The sequence below is a fragment of the Alligator sinensis genome, unplaced genomic scaffold, assembly GCF_000455745.1.
Source record: "Alligator sinensis unplaced genomic scaffold, ASM45574v1 scaffold570_1, whole genome shotgun sequence".
NCBI classification, from domain to species: domain Eukaryota; kingdom Metazoa; phylum Chordata; order Crocodylia; family Alligatoridae; genus Alligator; species Alligator sinensis.
Window position 1 is genome coordinate 2,585,535 of NW_005841997.1, and position 12,382 is coordinate 2,597,916.

The following is a 12,382-nucleotide window of genomic DNA, read 5'->3' on the forward strand; positions in this document are numbered from 1 at the left end:
CATGCCCCCCCACCCCCTCTACACATCACCTATGCTGCTGGGCGCCTCAGTCTGAACCATAAGCCTGTCACCTGCCGCAGGTACTGCCAGTTTCAGTAAGGATGAAAGAACAAGGTGCTCACCCCAAACATAGGTGCATTGTCTAAAACATGAAGATAGGTGCTCGGAGCGACTGTCAGAGGCCGGCGAGCTCTTCTGCCAGGCGGGGCAGCTACACCATCTTCAGCAAATTGGAATGGACTCATCTACTATTTGGTTGTTATTAAATGTCTGCTCAAGCTGCCTTTTTTGTAATGCAGCCACATGAGCCACGTGCCCCTCCGGCCCGGGCTTCTCAAGAGCTGTGTTAACTGGAAGTGTCAACTGGGTTTTACTTTTCTCTGAGTTTTCTGCTGGCATCCAAGGGCTGCTCTGGGTTTTCTTGCCTCATGTCAGGCTCTTGGCCTCCACTGCCTTCATCTGGAGCCCCATGCTCAGCACCTCACAGGATTGGGCCCTAGGGTCATACCCCCTCTTCTTTGTCCAAGAGCTTGTAAACAGCTGAGCTGAAGGAGAGAGTTAGGGAGGGGGAGACCGAACGCTATAGAGATGTGCAGTTTCTGTTGTGCTGAATGTCCTGGGTTTGCTTAGAAGTAAACCTGGGACCAGACACCACCTTGTGGTAAAGGGAAGAAAAGGGCTGTGGGCTGGGGAGGCTGAAGTCAGAAAATTGTATTTAGTGAAAAAAAAAATCACTTTGTAAGAGCAAGGAGGGCCGAGAAGAGAGGCTCCAGGCAAGAGGCTGGTAACCCTCTGCGGTTTCCCTGCTAAAGAACAGAGACAGTCGGGCACGAGGTTATCCAAACACAGATGCCAGGACAGCGCGCTTTCTTGCTGAGTTGAGCAGGGCTGAAACCCCGAGGGAGCTCTTTGCATGGGGATCCGGGAGCCATGACCCTTCACACGGGGTACATCCAACCACAGAAGGAAAAAAGGATTCCTACAGCACTGCTGCTGTAGCAACAGCCTTGATCGCCTCTCAAAACCGCTGGTGCTCCTGCCGGCCAGAAGACTCCCCTTGCTGCCTCTTCCAGCCCCATAGCCCGCATGCAAGCACTCAGCCCCCTGCTTCCTTGCCCTTACAGTGAAACAAGCCACTTGGGAAACCAGCTGCTTTCAGCTAGTGAAATATATGTTTAAAACAGGTTGCTGCTTCTGCTTTTAACCTCATGCTACCAAGCTGATCTACGAGGAAAATGGAGGTCATCCCAGGGATGACACTTCAAACGCCAAGCTGTTCAATGCGTGCTACCCGAATAAAAACAAAAAGCAAGGAGCAGCTCTTTGAAGAGCTGTGCTAATGATTTATTTTATGCAACATCTGGGAGCTCGCTGCAAGACAAGACTGTGATTTAGCAACTGGTAACATGGCTTTAATGACAAAGTCCAACAATTCCTTATGATGAAGGGGCAGTCAGAAATCTAGCACAGAAATCGGTGGCTGGAGATTGGCAAAGTACCAGAGAGCAATAAAGCATTTAGAATAATGAACATGACAAGGGATGGCATTTGCCACCTCAAGTAACACCATCCAGACAGCCAGGAAGGTAATCCCATCAATTAGCCTAACAAAAATCACTATAGTACTAATTATTTTAGCACCAGCAAGTTAGAATACACCATGAACAGAACAGGAGGCAATAGTGCTGCGTACAGTCATCTGGGATACACTATTAACTTGTTCCAATGGATTTCTATTAAGCATCTCAGCCATCAGCACCTCCGCCATCCACACACAGGCAGCTTTTTGCATTGACTTTCTCTTTCTCTGCCCTTTTGCCAACACTTACTCAAAAGTTTCTCAACAAGGCCTTTCAAAACATTCAAATTCAGGTGTAATCCAGAATTATTTTTGTAACTAGATGACTTGGGATACAACTAAGCCAGAAAAGAAGAACGGTCTTCTCAGCATGCTATAGATATGATCACACCTCTAGCTAACCAAATTAATGAACATGCAAGGCACTGCTATGCATCCCAATTTACCTGGTTTTCAGTTCACAGAGGGTTTGTGCAATTAGAACAATCTTATGCAACTCGGTTTTTAGGACACTTTATTCAGTAACAATTTGGTATCGAGGTGACTCAACATTTCATAGCCTGAGTAACCCAGAACAGCAGAGTGCCTGTTCACTCCTCTTCCTTCTCCTGCTGCTGGGATTACATAAAAGATGTAGGAAACCTTTGCCAACAAAGGGAGAAAAGCACCACACTGTTTTAATGTGGGTTACAATCAAGTTTTGTGAGGCATTTTCAGATTTTGAGCTGGGTTCTTGGTGGCAAGTCTTGCAGGTCACAAGGTTTAAGTTCTGGCTCCCTGAGGGAGCCAGATGCTGAGGACAAGCAGAAGTTATTTAAGACATACTCCCTCAGTGGGAACAGCTGTATTTGTATCTGCTTTAGTCAGAACTGGAGCAAGGCTCTGCTTTCTTCATGCCATATTCAGAGAAGGGTCCCAAGATCTGAAGGGAAGCTGTATCCCATCCCTTCCCAGTGGGCTCCCGAAGATCCTGGGAATGGAAGTGATCCATGCACTAGGCACTGGACAGAGAGGAGTAGCACGCCAGACCTGCAAGAACTATTTGGGAACAGCTGGCTTGGCCCTCTAGAGTGGAAAATATTTTAGTTAATTGTCAAACTCTGCATTTTTCCTAGTTCCTTCATTATCAGTCTACATACAAAATTTAACTATGGTTCAGGCAGTGGAACTATACCGAAGTGGGATTTTGAGGAAGCAAATATATTTTTAAAAATAGCAAAATGTGATTAAAATAAAAGTGTTGCCTACCCTAAGCATGAACAAACCTTGGCTTCTCCTCCTCCATTACACTAAGTACCTGACAACAGATTGAGCACAGGTGGTCATGCCTAACTGATAATGCAGACATTGTATTCAAATCAACACAGGTTCAGATATAAATCCCATTGAATTAAATGAATTTTAAATCAGCTGCATTATTGCTTGTTCTGAATGCAGGTCATTGAACTAGGCAACCCCTAACCAGCCTATGGTTCTCCAGACACCTTTGAGTACTCTCCATCATACATGCTTATGAGTCACGTCATATATAATTACTTTCAAAGCTTCTTTAGTGCAAAATAATCAAAGCTTTTATCTGAGTAGCACATTGTATCCCAAGTTAAAGCAAGCCAAGAAGTAACCCACTGTCACATTTTAAGCCAGCGGTAAGCAAACAAGTGAACCAATGTGAGAATGCCAAAAGGAGATGAAAAAGTCAAACCAAGGCATTTCAGAATAGTCAGCCAACTCCTAAGTTACGACCAATGGTTCAACTGGCATGCTTGACGAAGTAGCAGCCAACTGGTGCCCACATTTCTAAATTCCTGGCAGATGAGGAGAAGTGAGAATTTAAATGTATTAGGCTGGAAAAAGTTTACCGAGTGAAAGCCCCCAAGGGGATTCTCCTATCTAAGGTAATAAAGTTTCTTTAACTCAAAGTACTGGAAGACAAATGAAAAATCTTTCACTGCTTTTGTAAAATATGAACAACACAGGGGACTAAAAGGAATATTGTACTTGGTAAAGCAACAGAAATATGAGATACTTAATAATTCTGATGGGAATTCTTAGCATCGTGAACCAAATACTTAGAAGATGTTAATACAATAACATGCTACATATTTTTACACTGAGGGACTAAGAAGAACTCTCCTTACAATTTCCCCTGGCAGCAGGAGGAGGGGTGTGGATAGTACTATTAATCAATCAGTCCTACTCACTTATTCACAACATTTCTGTCAAAAGTAATGATTGAAAGGAGTCGGAAAGGGCATATGAACACCTGAATCAATGTGTTAAGATTTAAAGAAAGCAAATTAAAGTGACAGTAAATGCTACAATAGCAGCTAATCTTACAAGCCACTGGACACAGGCATGCTGCTTCCAAAGTTTCTTAAATAAATTGCTTAAAGTTCCTCTGCCATGACACATGCAGAGTATCGCCTTCAGTCAAAGAGAAATAGGTTACATGTTTGTAATCTACTAACTTGAAATCATTACCTCAACGCTGCCAGAAAGTCTAATTTCAGTAGCTTAAGGGCAGCAACACAAAAGATTTATTAGTGCATTTGAACGTTCACCTTCTGGAATTAAAAAAAAAAAAATCTATTGCTTGGATCAGACTAGATGCAAAGCAACAGCGCACTGTGAGAAAATGGAGAGAAACATCACCTCTAACAAGTTCATTGGTTTGCTCAGCAATACCCAAAAACTTGTTGGCCGGGGTAAACACACTTGTACAAATTCAAACTAGCCTGTGGCATTTTTATAAACTGCTTGTTGCCCAGTAGCACAAAATCTTTTTATCCCTAAACAATTTTAGCATCAGATCTTACTTTTGTCCTGATTTCAAGGCCAGGAGTTTCAAGGCAATGTTTCCCAGTGGCAGGCCAGCATGACCTAGCTTGGGTCCAAAGTGGACCAGCACTGGGACCCAGCTGCTGCCACTGCCGCTGCTACTGCTTCTCCCTGGGAAAACTCCCTTCCGCTTAGCTATCTGGCTGCACCACAGGTGAAGTTGGTGAACACCACAAAAACCACAGCTCTGCAGGCCAGATCCAATGGTTGCTGAACCCTGCTCTTGGCTGATGTAGGTAGTAAGAGCAATTAAGCACAAAATAAATCAAAGTTCAGAGAAAACTTATAGATTCATAGATTCTAGGGTTGGAAGGGACCTCAGTGGGCCATCTAGTCCAGCCCCCTGCCCCTGGCAGGCAAGAAAAGGGTCACCGAACCTGTCTGGTCATGTGATCCCAGCCAGGTGCCTGTCCAGTCTCCTCTTGAAGACCCCCAAGAATGGGACGAGCACCACCTCCCTTGGAAGTCCATTCCAGATCCTGGCAACCCTGACCATGAAGAACTGTTTTCTAATGTCCAGTCTAAACCTACTCTCCAGTAGCTTATGACTGTTGTTCCTGGGGTGCCCTGGTAAACAGATTGTTGCCTACTTCATGTTGCTCTCCCCTTATGAATTTGTACGCTGCCACAAGGTCCCCTCTCAGCCTTCTCTTGGAGAGGCTGAAGAGGTTAAGGTCCCTTGGCCTTTCTTTGTAGGGCCTTCCCTGCAGGTCTCCAATCAGACAAGTGGCTCTTCTTTTGACCCTGTCCAGGTTGTCCGCATCCAGAACTGGACACAGTACTCCAGCTGCAGTCTGACCAGTGCCGCATACATGGGGAGAATCACTTTCCTGGACCTGTTTGTGAAGCACCTATGGAAGCACGACGAGATGCAACTGGTTCTGATTGCTTCATCACATTGACGTCATGTTCATCCTGTAGTCAACAGTGACTCCAAGATCTCTTCCTGCCTCAGTGGAGCTGAGAAGGTTGCCCCCCAACCTGTAGGTATGATGGCAGTTCTTCCTCCCTAGATTCAGCACCTTGCACTTGTCCTTATTGAATTGCATCCTGTTGCTCTCTGCCCACTTCCCCAGCCAGTCTAGGTCGGCCTGGATCTGGTTCTTCCTCTCCAGGGTGTTGGCTTCACCCCATATTGTTGTCATCTGAGAATTTGGACAGGGTGCTTCCCACCCCCTCATCCAGATCACTGATGAAGATGTTGAACAGCACCGGCCCCAGAACTGAGCCCTGAGGGACTCCACTGCCCACATCTTTCCAGGTTGACACCGACCCATCCACCACCACTCTTTGAGTGTGACCCTTGAGCCTTAATAATAATAATGTTATGGACACATTTAAAAGGGCCTACCAACAGGACAAGTTAACCCATGTATCATGTAGAAATAACTTGAATCAAAGTCCTTTTGTCCAAATGCATCACGGGTTGAATCAAAACCCAAACCTGGGTCTGTCTTGAGGATCTGAGACTGATTTTATGCCTGCCACTATACAACCATGCAGTAGAAGCTGAGGGCTTGTTTAATCCAAATACATTTTAGTTTTCCAGTTTAAGTAGGACCAACCAGGTCTGACTACATATAAAAGCAAGTCAGAAACACTTAACTATCGCAAAGAACGCCTCCCCCTCTGCTCCCTAGCCAAGCACTGATGAACAAAGGCGGACAGTCTAATACCTTAACTGCTGTAGGATCCGTAAATGTCACAACCTTTAAACCATATTTAGAGGACTTAGGCATATCAGTAAGCTTCTTGAAAAGCATAAGTTATCTTGCCCATCTGCTATTTGAACTCTGATTCTCACTTCAGTTATAACCTTCACTGAACAGATTTAATCCTGATTTTCCCCTCATGAATGCTGGTCTCGCTTCTCATCTCCTACTCAGAAATAAAGACTCTGAAACAAAGACACTGGACACATCTATATGTGCTATTAATGCTATAAAGGCTTAGTACACAGTAAAATACTGCACAGTAAGCCTTCACTGGGAGTATGTGTACAGTAAACCTACTGAGCAGTAAAGCATCTTGTGTAGACAAACCCACTGTGCTGCACGCAATGCTTGCTTCCCCTTTTTTTGCACAGGAGAAATCAGTTCACTGCAAAAGAGATGCATTACAGAACCTACTATTTTCACCAACTTACTTGGTCCTGATTGGGGATTTCAGCAATGTTATTCTTCTTGCACTCTAGTAGAGATGGGCATTTTACTCCAGATCTGACCCCGCTTAACACTCCTGTTTTCCCATTAGTCCCATAGCACTCAAGCCAGTTCTCATTGTTTCCAGCTATCAAAAACCTCATGCCCATGCCCTACCAGCCAGAAAGATGGACTACATCCTTTTGCAAGGGAAGACACACATAAACAGCCCTCTTCTGCCCTCTAAGCAGAACATGCTGGATGCTTCCAGGGGATTATATTTCTATTAGGTGGGATAGCTTATGAAAACATGTGCACAGCTCCCACACCATGTTAACCAATTTATCCACAGATAAGCAGTCTTAATTTGGAAGGGGTTCCTAGCCAGAAACCTTGGCAGGGAAAGGTGTTAAAGACTCAGAAATTATTTCAAGGCTGTTCAGACTATCTATACAGGCCAGCCTAATCTGCGTTTAAAACTGACAGCTATTGGAGAAAAGCAGCTCACCATTTTTAAACCTCTGGATAATTTCCTTAAAAGGCTGTGTTAAATCACTAGCTCCCTTCCATACAGCAATGAAATGAGGTGTCCTGGGGCAGAATGTACTAGCATATTACCAGGCAATAACCCAGAACTTCCTTTGCTCTTTTCAAGACAGTAACTTGTTTATAGGTTATCTTGACCCAAGGCTGAATAAAGGTGCTAAACTATATCATTGTTTCTATTTAAACATGTCCAGCTGTTCATTAGGTACAAACTTTTGTGATTAAAGTCCTGCAGACAACAATTTAGCTTTCAAGAGGTACTGAGAAATAGAACTACTCCTTTCCTAGTTAGTAACTTCTTCAAGCCATCATAAACTTTGGATCAACTGGACTCAATGATCATCACATATGAGAGAAGTTTATATGGGAACTGTGACCAGCAGTTCTTAGACCTCATTCTTAAATTTACAGATTAACATCAAGGAAGTTGACTTTAAGATTACAGAAAACCTAATAACACTGCCTCCCAATGTTCTGTTAACTACCGCAATGTTCATTTGGCGCTCTGCATGAACAATTCTTATTAGCTACTGTAGTTTCATTTGCATGCATAAAGATTCCAGCTGAAAACTCGCTTTAATATGGCTTTAATAATACATGAAAGAGATTAATCTATAATTGTTGATTTTTGAAATAGCACTTCATTGTGTCACTCAAACCAACTGCATTTGATCATTAAAACTTGCATGATTTTCCAATCTTTGAAACGAGGTTCTGCCTCAGCTGAGAGCTGATCTCATCAGAGCCAATTATGTTCTGATGGCATAGGTCTGACCCAAGCTCTTAACTGTTTTGAAACTGCAATTTTCTTTTGCTTATCTTGTTGAACAATTCAAAATAGGAGCATGCTTGTAAGAACCTTTAGTACCCAGGAACTATCATGTTAACTAGCTGCTGGGCAGGAAATTTCTTGTAGAAAACAAACAAGCAAAAATCATAAAAGTTAATTGTTTTTCCCCTAAAATGCACCAGTAAATGGTTTTTCATGCCCCTTCTTTCCCAAAAACGCATCATTCATCTATCAAAATGCTGATAGGATTAATCTTTTGACCTAATCTAGCATGTGATGTTATTGTCAGACTAACACCCATCCATTTACATTAAATCTGGGTTCTTGAAAATTTTCAAAGGAAGCCTCTCAAACAGCATGTGATTTCAGCAATTATAATCCAATATGGTAACGAGCTGCGTAGGCAAGACCAGGCGAAGTCACAAAACTTTTGTGTCAGCAAAGTCCTACCCAAGCTTATTTAAAAAAGTAAAATGGTTATGCAAGATCTCTTTCTCTGTGGAGAGCTTTTGTATCTGTTTCTCATGTTTGGCATCCACATCTCAACCACATTTAGAAGGAAATTAAAGACTGCCTCCTACCATACATGCTAAATTTGTTTTCCTTTCCTTTTTTACTTGGGATTTCTCAATCCTCTAACAAGTAGTTACCCGAGACCAGTTGTCAAAGAAGGCTCATTTTTTAAGATCAAGCCTAAATTTTGTTTCCTTAAAAGGCCTTGTTACTTTGCAACCAGGCAGTGGCCCAGCTCTGAATCATGAAGGCCAGGGAGGCTTTTAGAAGAAGTCTTCATGAATCATGTATGATTGGCATCACAAGATCAAAACAGGTGTTCAGGCACAAGACTAGTAAGCTGCATATGCAGCAAACCTGTCTGTAGAGTGGGTATAGTTCATAATCAAATAACTCGGCCTCACTGCCCATGAATTTACAAGTCGATTGTTTTGAGAGTGTCACTAAATAGGACACCATCATTGGCAATATCACAATCAGCTAGTAGTCTTCATCAGCACATTGCAAGACACTTTGCAAAGGCAATCAGTGCTATCATCCTTAATTTACAGCTAAGGAAAGGGAGGCACAGAGAAATGAATAATCTTGCCTAAAGTCACTTAACAGACCTGTGGTAGAGCTGGGAAGGATTTTAGCTAAGAAGCTAGCCACTGGGCTATTTGGTGTATGATATATAAGTGGCTTTTTTTTCATTTCACTGCCTTACGTTTTGAAAGGAAATGAGAGAAAACTGTTGGAGTATATTTGTGTTTTCGTTTAGACCCAACTAGCTTGTGGCAGTCACAGCTCATTAAGGTGAAGGGTGTCTACAGAAGAAAGTTTCCTGTTAGGATGGGATATCAGGATGGCATTAAATCAGTTTCCATGGAAATGGCTGGAGCTTTGCTACCAAAACACCAACTTTTACTTTAAAGAAAAGCTTGAGGCTTGCACAGGATTGTATGCTGCAGCAAAAATCTGAGGAGCTCCCCAAATCACAGCCTACGCTGCTGCTGAAACAGCGCTATTCACAGCAGGTGGAAAGTGTATGTTGTTTCTGAAGATATTTCACTTCTGCCAAGAGTTGAAATACACAGTACAAAAGAATCTCTCTGAGGACCTCCAGGCCTATAGAAGTTGTGGAAAGTCACAGGCCCTGCTGACTGCAGCCAGAGAAATTACTGTATTCAGGAGACAGTTGACTAGCAGTGGAAGATGCAAATCCAGCCCACCCTCCCCAAACAACCTTACGTGCACACAGAGAGGAACCTCAGTGCTTCCAGAGGTAGGCAGTTGTAAGGAAAGGGCAGAAGATCTCGCATAGAAACAGAAAGAACAGAACAAAAAAATTCCTCACCTCCTGCTTTACATAAAGCCCTCTGAGAGTTTCTAGTGTGGGGAATCTACAAATTATGCTTTACGAGCTGATCCATTTTTTTTTCTCTGTGACAGAAACACTTCAATCCAAAACTGTGTCTGACAGGCTTCCATTATCTCCTCTGGCCAGCTTAATCAATAGGATCATCCCCTGGGGGCTGCACATTGGAAGACAAGCAGCACACTGACGTTCATCTATTATTATGATTAGCCGAACATGAAATGAAGGCAGTTGTACAGGGCGTAGTTCATTTTGCAGTCTCTTTCAGAATCCCTATCTCCCCACTTATTTATTTTCAAAAGCATATGCACAAATCTGCACGTTACCTTTAGCCGTTTCAGACCGTTTGGGCAAATCAAGTGTATCAAAGTTTCTGTCCAAATCTCCATTCTTCTTTCCTGCACATAAAATAGGAGAATGAATGGTAAAGCATGTTAGTGCACTGATAAATCAATCACTGTCATGTGCTTCTACAGTGCTAAAGAAAGCAACAGACTCAGGCTATAAATGACCAGCTATCCCCTTTATTTGCATATATCCAACTTGCAATCTGCCTAAATGATTTAGGGACAAACCTCCGCATGTAGGTTAATCTGCAATGGGGCTGAGCATTTCTGCCTCCTGATCAGTTTAACAGGCTGTGGGTGTGCTCTGCACCTCTAAGATTCAGGCTTCAACTTCAATGCCAAGTGATTTTCCTCATTTGCAAGTCCACGGCACTGTGCCCTTTGAAATAAAATGTCTTGCCTAAAACGGCTTTCAGCTGCATGAAGCTTCTTGTTTGGTTTTCAGCAGAAAATGCATCTTGACTAGCGGTTTTACCAGCAAACAGCTTTAGATTGAAGCATGTACGAGGCACAAATTACAGTGCAGAACAGAGGACAATGGGCTCCCTTTTCACTGGCTGTCTTCAAGGCAACAGTTGGGCAGGAAGGCCTGGATTTAATATATTGCACAGAGGACAGCAAATAACTTAACCTTAATTTGCCCTTCAATCAATAAAGTGTAATTTTGGCTGCTTATAAGAAACTAAGGGAAATGACTGTATTTTCTAATGCTTTGGTGAGGAATATGGACAGTTTCAAACCATTACATTAGCTTTAATCTAAAGGAAGTTTAATTTAAAAAAAAAAAAGAAGGTAAAGCAAAACCCATGCTGAGTGCTTGATTGCAACAGAAAGGTAGGCTTTGAATTCAAGGGTCTGAAAAATAGCAAAGGAAAAGGAAGGTCTAATTTTCAGACATTCCCTCTCCCTCCCCCTTCCTAAAAAGGACAGAGGAAACAAATTTGCTTGGGGTCAACCGTTTTTGGATATTGTTTGGAGTCCAGGGTGTGAACAGATGAAGACTTATAGCACGGTGGAAACCAGTGTGAGCTGATCCACTGTGACTGTTACGTCTGCCTGCTCCTATCCTGCAGAAAGTAAAGCTCAACTGCAGTGGTCTACCACTGAATGAAACAAGTGGTGAATTACTGCAGTTCCATTTCTACTTACCACGGGATAAATCAAACTGATGAAACACTTACAGTGGATTCAGCTGAACCACAGTAAGGCTTCCCCTTCACTCCACTGTTCATTATCATAGCTGTTTCATCTGTCCAGGCCTTCAGGAGAGCATTGACTAACTGAAGGCACATATTAAAGAAAGAGAGAGAGGACAGATGGCTTTTGAAAAAATAGTGCACCTTATATGCAGTTTAGCTGTGGTAAGCTTTTAAGTAAAGGTGAGGACAGGCTAATTACATTTCAAAATATGTTATCAACAGGACTGGAAAGAAATTATTTAAGGTGGTACAAAGGGTGTAATTAGGAACAACAGGAAAGGATTCAGCACCACATAATTAATAATAAGTTAGAAGGAAGCTTCTTGACAGTAGGTCTATGGGGCTGTGGAACAATCTTCCACCTGAAAGGCTGGAAGCGCCATCACTTGGGACATTTAGTAACATACAGGGCAAAGCACTTGAAAATGTAATGTAGTGAACAGCCAGGCTTTGGTGTAGGACCAGGTCATGAAATGGGAAAGGCCTCTGGGTCTGAAATGCAAGAAGCATCACACATTTGCCAATACAAGTTTGTCCAGAATAAAGTAACAGCTTCATTTAGGTCCCGATCCAACTCCCAGTGAGCGAACTTTTCCGTTTACCCCAAGGCAGCTGTATTAGACCCTTAGAGAATGACAACTGCAACCCAAATCCAACGTGCCCCATCTCGCATGTGTCCCTCCACCATGGCACGTGGCTAGCCCCTTTTGTTCGAAGGCACTAAAAACATACAACTAAAGCTTCATCAAGCTTAAAGTGCCTCCTTTGTTGCAACATATGGAAAAGCCTGTTTTCTAATCTGCCAAAAGGTCACACAGGCACATTTTATTCCATTCCTCTTGAAAGATATCTTTCCTAAAATGAGGGATGGGAATAAGAGCGTGGGCTTTGGGCCACCACTAATTCTTGGGATCTGGAAAAAAACACGTAATCTGTTGCTTGGGGAGCTAGGGACAAGCAAAGGAAGACAAAATGTCAGGCATTGTGCAAGGAAGCTACTTTTCATGATGACAGCTGAGCTGGGCTGTTTGGCTGCAAAGCCCTGTCACTGCTTAGAGCAGAGAAAAATCTT

The 12,382-nt window shown here is 42.9% G+C and overlaps 1 protein-coding gene across 13 annotated transcripts in view; it reads right to left on the minus strand.

Annotated features, from left to right (window-relative positions):
- Window positions 1-12,382, minus strand: part of ARVCF (ARVCF, delta catenin family member) — a 412,391-nt gene that overhangs the window by 45,187 nt on the left and 354,822 nt on the right. For all 13 annotated transcript variants that reach the window (XM_025201537.1, XM_025201540.1, XM_025201532.1 and 10 more), the window contains one exon: window positions 10,091-10,162. In XM_025201537.1, coding sequence (XP_025057322.1) covers window positions 10,091-10,162 — 72 coding nt within the window. The remainder of the gene's footprint in view (window positions 1-10,090; window positions 10,163-12,382) is intronic.